General features: G+C 42.0%; 1 protein-coding gene across 1 annotated transcript; it reads right to left on the bottom strand.

Moving 5' to 3' along the window:
* Nucleotides 1-1,186: 1,186 nt before the first annotated feature.
* LOC109760461 (glutamate receptor 3.1) lies at nucleotides 1,187-6,964 on the bottom strand. The gene is made up of 7 exons (XM_020319280.2): nucleotides 6,818-6,964; nucleotides 4,885-5,223; nucleotides 3,437-4,785; nucleotides 3,056-3,333; nucleotides 2,557-2,588; nucleotides 2,053-2,459; nucleotides 1,187-1,829 (listed from the first exon to the last, which is right to left on the bottom strand). Exons 2-7 carry the CDS (start codon nucleotides 5,147-5,149, stop codon nucleotides 1,380-1,382), a joined length of 2,781 nt encoding a protein of 926 aa, XP_020174869.1. The 5' UTR covers nucleotides 5,150-5,223; nucleotides 6,818-6,964; the 3' UTR covers nucleotides 1,187-1,379.
* Nucleotides 6,965-8,160: the final 1,196 nt, after the last annotated feature.

Here is an 8,160-nt window from a genome sequence, read left to right as displayed (position 1 = left end):
ACTATTATGACTAAATTAAATAAAAAGGCACTCATACTCGTTTCTGTTTTCCCTGTATGAACAATAATCCAGTTGTTATGCCTCGCAAAAAAAGTTACTGCAGAGCTGGCACTCATAATGTAGCTGGCATAACTATTAAATTAGAAGAAATCAGAAAAGAAAACCCAGTATCACTAGAATAGACAAACCTAGTACCACTATGGCCTTGCTCCAGGAAGTTGCAGCATCCCTGCAACAATTATATGTCTGTATACCACTCCATTAGAATAGACACTCATGATGCTTTTACAAGTGTCTTTAGAAGGAAAATGATTGCTTGGTTTTGCATCTGCCTACCACTCCATTACTAACAAAAATTGTGATTGGTATGGTATATTTCTCAGAGGTGAACGCAAGGACCAAAACAGATGCATTACAAACCTGCAAGAATTTCCACTTTTGAGACCAGTGCCTCGGTGTTCCAGTAAAATTTGAGAGAGACAAGTAGCTACTCCCTCTGTCCCATAATATAAGACGTTATTACACCTAATATGCTCACATATTAGATGTAATAACATCTTATATTATGGGACGGAGGGAGTAACTTGGGATTGATCTGACTCAGTCGCATCCCAGACCCACCAAAAAGATTTGCATCAATTGGAGCTAATCTATAAATAATTTTACAGTGTAGCCATAGAGTTAGAAAAACAAAAACCTAGTGTTGGCTTTCTTCTTAGCTTTCCTAATAAGATCATAACTATTTCTTCCTACACTCTTTTTAATTATCTTCCTTATGAGTTGTGGAAGGTGCTAAACATTTTTCTGTCCACCACCCTAAGATAAGCTTCAAAGTTGCCCTGAACAGAACACAGACAAAACAGAGTATCTAAGCCAAAAAAAGAAAAACTAACATATCTTTTGGGTGGCTCCATCTAAACTAGTTTATGAACAAGCATCAAAGTTTAGTACCACAATCTACAGGCATCGTCACATATCAAACCGTACTAGCTGCAGCCGGCAGGTTCTGTCCCTGCATACTATCAAACTGAAGTGACACAATCGTACTAACTTGGAATAACCACACTACGCGCAATTGAACACATGCACAGATCACACCACCAAACGCTAACTCTGAAGTGGCAAGATATCCCCAAAAAATACAGTCATGCAAAGAATAAAGTGATCTATGTGGGAGAGAGGAGCATTTCGATATTTTTAATTTTTATTATCAATCCTTCCTTTAAGAAGTATTTGAAACCCCTCTATACATCCCTGGTGTTTGGCTTTCCAACCTAGGTTACCGGGACCTAGGTTAGTCGGCCGTATTGTTGCTTCACACAAAACAGTTACCCAGCTGCCTTGAGAGATAACGCACAAACTAGCTTTGTACACATGAACTAGCTTTCCATTTCAATAACGCTGCCATTTCTGACTTCCCTGGCCGGCCTTTCTATCTCAAGGGTAGTAAGGCTGCTCATCGGCGTTGCCGGCGTCGAGCTTCCAAGCAGGCTCATGGACCGCCTCTCGTTGTTCTTCGGCGGATCCTTGCCATGGACGAATGAGATGAATCTTCTCAGGCTCTTCCTCTGGTCATGCCTCAGGTATTTGCGTAGCATGATACCAAAGTAGATTAGCAACGCGAGGATGCATGCAACGCCACAGATTAGGAACAGACCAAGGAAGCTCTCAAGGCGGAGCTGGTCCGAGTCAACGAACTCGCTGTTGTCAGTTGCGCACTCCCCTGTCTTGAGCCACTTGTCATGGATTCGCTGCAGTTCCCCATTCTCTGACAATGACAGGATTGCGGTGGAGAGGTCTACTTGCAAAGGGGAGTCCCTTGGAAATGCCTGGTAGAATGAACTTGTAAGGCGCTACATTTTGATTTGTGAAACAAAGTAGGTGTAGATTTTAGACTTGCAGCCGCAGACAGGTGCAAATGAAGTTGCATAATAAACTAGATAGTTGACACAACTATTCAAAGTTAAAACTGCTATTCCAGGATATTAACTTCAAAATATTTTGTTCTCATATTCAAATCTACATTAAAGAATATGGTTCAAATGTACTTACAAAGCCCCATCCTCTGCTGGTGAAATCTGTGCCAGCTACCGCAATCTTGCAGTAGGTTGACAAAAACAGTTCAACATAGGGGCGCTCGTCAACAATGGCCATAACACCTCCTTCCTTAGGGCCTAGCTTGAGGGCTTCAGCGTATTCTTGTGGTGAACTGAGAGCTCTCAGCCTTGAACGTGAGATGTTGAGCTCCTTGACCATGTAGTCTTGTGCAAAAGAACCAACTTGGAAACCAATAGGATCATTGCTACTTTTCAGGTCATCGATTCCTTTTATAGAAGTATCAAGTTGTTGCACGGTCAGGATGGAAGTAAGACTCGCGGTGTAGCTGGATACAATTATCAAAACAACAAACAGCCATATGATCAGGACACCACGCCCTGAGCTGCTCATAGTATTTTCTCCTGCGGGCAGATACAGATGAAATCACGAGCCATGCCTCAGAACAAAATGTTACCTATGGCCAAAAAAACACATAATAGAGAAGGTTGGTTTACTCACTGTGTGCAAAGAACAACGTCGAAAAGCTGAACCTGCAGGCAATAAAAATAGAAATTATAATCACATCTGAGAGCAAGGAATCACGCCATGATAAGAACATTTGTAATACATGTGGAGAAGTATGTGAAAACAGAAAAAAAATTGAGCAATGCATCATAAATATCATTAAGCGAATACATACTGTGCATATATACGTTTCACAAGACCATTAAGATAATACTCCCTCCTCTCACTTTTATAAGTCGTTTCAGACAACTGAAAATGAGCTACTTTGCACCTTGTCTGAAATGTTTTCAAGGCCTTATAAAAGTGAACAGAGGGAGTAGTTCCTTGGTAATCACTAGATGCTTCATTTGGGTATGTTAACTGGCAACTGTTCTGAGGTGCTTGCTGTATGCAAACATATTGCACAAGACTTGTCGAAACATCAACATTTCTAAGAAAACAGGAATGATATACTACAAGAAGACGATACAAAAGGTGCAAGTCAGCTCCTTACCAGAAAATAGTTATTATTTGTTGACGTACTGAACCACGGAAATCATCATTGATCCGATGTTCAAGAACCCAAACAACCACACCCACAATAAGGAAGTACGACCCTGTAACACACCACATCTGCAAAGTAAATGGCTGCAAGAATGCCCAGGACGATGTTATATGCTGTTTAACCGGAGCCAAGATAACTAAGCCTGTTTCAATGAATGGCTGGGTGAAATCTAAAGTTACTGTCCGCCTCATTGTAATTGCGATATCCCCTATAGCGGCATCGAATTCCTGCAGGATAAGACCCCCCCTGGTCAGCATGGTATGATGAAATGGTTTTTTCGATAAAGATGATGAAATGGTTAGAGGAAGAAAAAAGGCATTCCATACTTACATTTGATTCAATCATCTGTACGAGTTTGTCATAATTAGGATTTTCAGTACCATTCCCAAAAGGTACAAACTTGTAACTAACAGGATAAGGAAGCAAAGCCAATGCCTGAGTAAAGACATCGATGCAATAACCCTTCATTGACCCAGTAGAATTGTCTTTCGTGACAAACTCTTTGAAACTAAATCTGTTGGGAACACCAATTTTCAACTGCTTGGCATTAGAAGGAAAAACCCATCCTCGAGGCCTCTGTGCAGTCTCCCCAGGCCAAATAACATCATAGAGATGCTGATCAGCGAGAGAAATATTAGGAGGCTTTGAATATAGAGCCTCTGGAGAGACAGTCGACAACAAGCCAGAATAATTTGACCAAAAACCAATGGTCCGCATGCCATTTCCGATGATGTTTATGATGTCATATGCAGGATGAATTAGGTTGCCTCCAGCATCGAATTGCACTTGCCCAGACACCCCAGTGAAGTTTACCTTTCTAATCTTCTCCAATAATTTATTTCCCATGTCAGAAATGCTCATTGCTTCAAGGTGAAGAGTTCCTCCAGTTTCATCATGCAACATCGAGTCATTTGAAAAGGAAATCCGACCACCATCATCAAAGAAGGCATCCAGAGCCCGAGCTACTGCCCAGACACTATCATAAACATAAAAACCGTAAGTATTTACACGAAGATCACTATAGTTGGACTTTTTACTTTGCTTGTTCCATTTGGAGACCAAATTACTCTTCATCTTTGAGTTGGGGATATGTGGCCGTAAAGTAAGAACACCTTGCAGGCCAGATATAGTCTCAGCAGGAACTGATGAATTAGCATCAAGATATGCAGACAGCCAGTCAGTTGCAATCCACACATAGCCGTTGCCCATCATGTTCAGTTGTTTTACCATAGAGAAAAGCTTGAGTCCAGGTTCAGCTCCAGTATGGAGAATGATAACACGAGACTCCATATAACTGACACTAACCAACAAATTTATGAGCTCACTTCTTTTAGCATTGGAAGGAAACCCAACTTTGTAGGAGATTTTGCAGCGCTTTAAAGCAAGTGCATCATCCAAAGCAGCAATGCCATTTCGACCATAAACATTGTCAATGTATATGGCAGTCACAATCTTCCAGTGGTTGTAGTCAACAACTTCTGCCACAGCCGCCATTTGATAGAGGTCATTGGGACCAGTCCTGACAAAGAACGGGAATTGTATCGATGAAAGAGTTGCATCAGAAGCAAAGGACATCAAAGGGACTCGAAGCTCATTTGCTACATATGAAATGATATGAGAAATTGTAGAGCACTGAGGGCCAATGAGTGCAACAACATCAGTCTCCATGAACTGCAAAGCTGATACAAGGAATACGGTATCATTGTCACAATTCCACAAGAGAAGCAAAAACTATTTCAACAATGCCAAATGAATGCGTGACATTAAAGCTAGCGTACCTTGAACCATGCCAAGGAAACCATCAAAGCAATTTGTATCCTTGATTTGAACCTTTAGTGTAGTTCCATTTAGAACTGTTGGATCAGAGTTGATATCTTCCAAGGCTGCATGGATGGCAACCGCGGCAACACCTCCAGTGGTGGAGTTAAATTGAAGAATAGACCCAATATTCACAACAGGAGGCCTCGCAGCTAAACCCTTGCAGATGCCATTAGGAAACAGAAGCAGAGAGAGAACCAACAACATGAGAAAAGATATCTCCATTGTGACTCAAATGGTGCAAAGTCTACTGGATGCTTGTCTTCATGTTAGCAAACTACTTATGTGTTGGAAACTCCCTGTAGAAAAAACATAGAGCAGATGTTATCATGATACAATTGCATAATTCTTGCATTCTCTAAAGTAACAAAGTCCATGTTAAAGAGCACCATTATTTGAAGCCTCAGCCCAAGCGTTGAAAGGAAAACAACAACAAAGAAGCAAATATCAATTTTGAATGAAGCAGTTACAGTAATTAAAAACCCGACGGATTGAATATCGCGAGGAAAAGCAACTTGGGAGAACAATGACAGATGATTCAACTAAACACATTAAGTAAATACACCAAATCTCAAGCAACACAAAAAAAATTGTATGTGCCTGATTTATACTACTATTAGGAAGGTAGAGTTGCAAAGTTGGGCCAACAAGCATCCAAGAAAGTCAAGAAGCAATGTGGTCCTTGAGTTAAAGCCAAAACATGTGGCGTGGCCATACTACTCTGAACAGATTCCAGTTTCCAACACATAAATGTGCAGGAGCAGGTGCCAAACTTTGGATTATGCCCTTGTCTCAATCCTCAGACAGCAAGCAAACAAACAAAACAGAGCATACAACTTTATATATACTATGCTTAAGACCGGGTGCATCCTGCAACCAAACAAATGACGGTATAAACGGTAAACAAAGAGCGCATGTCCCGGCATTTTCATCCGTTTCGTGCACATTTTCAGCAACTGACGGTAAACGGACTGAAACCTCAATTCGAATGAAGCAATTGCAGTAATAAAAAATGGATTGAATACCGCAAGAAAGCAACTTGGGAGAACAACGACAGACGTTTTGACAAAAAAAAAATTAAGGAAATACACTCATTTCTAGGAAGCAACACAAAGGTTTGGTCTGTGCCTCATTTATATTAACCATCTATCTACACCATTACTAGCTAGGAAGGTACAGTTCCAAGGCTGGGCCGGCAAGCATCCAAGAAAGTCAAGAAGCAATGTGTGGTCCTTAAGTGAAAGCCAAAACGTTTGGCGTGGCCATACTACTCTCAACAGATTCCAGTTTCCACACACTTTCGCTATGCAAGAGAGAACAAAAGCTGCATCCGCACAAACTTTGGATTATGCCCACGAAACAAAGCGACTATACTTGTACCATGCTTAAGATGGAACAAACACTGAAGCGGACAGCAAGCAAACAAACAGAAGATACAACTTTTTCTTTTCCTGAGCACAAGCAAACAAGCAGACCACTTGTGGCACTATGCTTCCTGCAAAGAGGAAACAATGCTTGGAATTGCAAGCAAGCAAACAACCTGTGCACAGCCTACATTTTCATGCGTTCCGTGCACATTTTCAGCAACTGACTGTAAACGGGCTGGAACCTGGAAGGACCGGAACGAGATCGACCAGCCGGACGGAACACCCTGCCCACAATCCATCGAACACCTTGAGGACGGGCACACAGGAGTAACCCAGCGGCAACAGCCAGCAGGGCCTCCATTACCGGGGGGTCAATCCAGAACCAGTACCCTCGGATTCCTCACCGAGACCCCAAGAAAACGGCGGGAACGGCGGCGAGGCGGGCATTGGCAGCAGGGAAGTACTGTGGGACTGTAGGGGGCGGGTGGGGATCCGAGAGCAAGCACAGAGAGAGATTTCGACTTACGGATTGGATTCGGCCCCCGCCAAGAGGAAATCTCTGTCTCCCGACGGACGCTGGCCGCTGCTGCCGCGGCGCCTGTCGACGACGCGACGGAGAGTAGACTGAGAGCCGACCGCGAGCTGCTTCCGTCGGCGGTCGAGCTCATTATTTTATTTTGAGTGAGTGGTATTTATAGCGGAGGTGGGCTGCGATGGAAAGAGGGGGACGGAGACGTTGGTAGCCTTGCACGATGACAGGCGGGGCCCACCCCGGATATTGGACTGCCGTATGATTAACTAAGTTGACCCAAGTCTAGTTGCACCACAAAAATAAACAAAGAAAAAAAATATTTTTAAATGTTTGAACCGAATGGAACGTCTCCTGTTAAATGTGGTTTGAAAAACCCTTAAGATTTATTTTTCATATTATTTATTCATAACTCATAAGTAAATATCAAATAACGAGACACATGTGGTGATTCCATCAATTTCAAAGCCCGCAACTTCGATCGGGCCTTCAGTAGGCATTTGTTTGAGTGTGAGTGTGTGTGGTGGTGTGACTGTGTGTGTACGTCAATGTTGTTTCTAAAAAAAAACTACGCAAGCAACCTGTGTCGAAGAACCCTAGCTAGAGTGTGTGATCGGCCAAAGAAAGGTATTAGATCTGATTCCAATGATCTTTATGCAGGGTGAGATGCGGATTACCATGCATGCCTGCAGGGAAACAAAATAGTACTCCCTCTGTTTTTATTTACTTCGCATATTAGCTTTAGTCAAAGTCAAACTTTATAAACTTTGACAAACAAAAATATTAACATATACAATAACAAATCAATACCATTAGATTCATTATCAAATGTACTTCCACATCATATAGATTTGTTATGGTAAATATTTTTTTATAAACTTTGTCAAACTTTAGAAAGTTTGACTTCAGTCAACTCTAATATGCGGAGTAAATAAAAACGGAGAGAGTAACTGTCATCCAAGTCAACCTCGGCTTGTTAGTTCAGCTGACATTAGAAACCGAAGTGAATCAAACGCGTGTCACGAGCTCAACACGGAGCCATGATTAATCAAGCACCTGTAATTTACTGAGCAGGATTACAAAGGTGAGGTGAGGATTTTGTGCTGATTGCACCCAGTCAGTAGAAACTTGGCTAAGTGGAGGACTTTGTGCTGATTGCACCTAGCTAGTTTGTAGAAACTTTGGCTGCTTCATGTAAAGTTCATGCATTTCAATCCTCAAAAATAAATAAATTAAGTCCATACGTTTCCAGGCAGAATATATGTGCATACATGCAGCTTTATTCTTAGTCTGGCCTTACAAGCTAGGCATTTGCATCCAGCCCTGCAAGCCGCAGCTCT

The sequence above is a fragment of the Aegilops tauschii genome, chromosome 6 (genome assembly GCF_002575655.3).
Source record: "Aegilops tauschii subsp. strangulata cultivar AL8/78 chromosome 6, Aet v6.0, whole genome shotgun sequence".
In the NCBI taxonomy this organism is placed as follows: domain Eukaryota; kingdom Viridiplantae; phylum Streptophyta; class Magnoliopsida; order Poales; family Poaceae; genus Aegilops; species Aegilops tauschii.
The sequence above is the reverse complement of the archived record's forward strand: the minus strand, read 5'-3'. Positions and strand labels throughout refer to the sequence as shown.

Excerpts from the sequence above, each read along its gene's own strand:
- LOC109760461 (XM_020319280.2), bottom strand. The coding sequence starts at position 5,149 with ATGGAGATATCTTTTCTCATGTTGTTGGTTCTCTCTCTGCTTCTGTTT. Across the intron at positions 4,786-4,884 it reads TTTCCTTGGCATGGTTCAAG|CTTTGCAGTTCATGGAGACT; the intron begins GTACGCTAGCTT and ends TCCTTGTATCAG. Across the intron at positions 1,830-2,052 it reads CCAGCAGAGGATGGGGCTTT|GCATTTCCAAGGGACTCCCC; the intron begins GTAAGTACATTT and ends TCATTCTACCAG.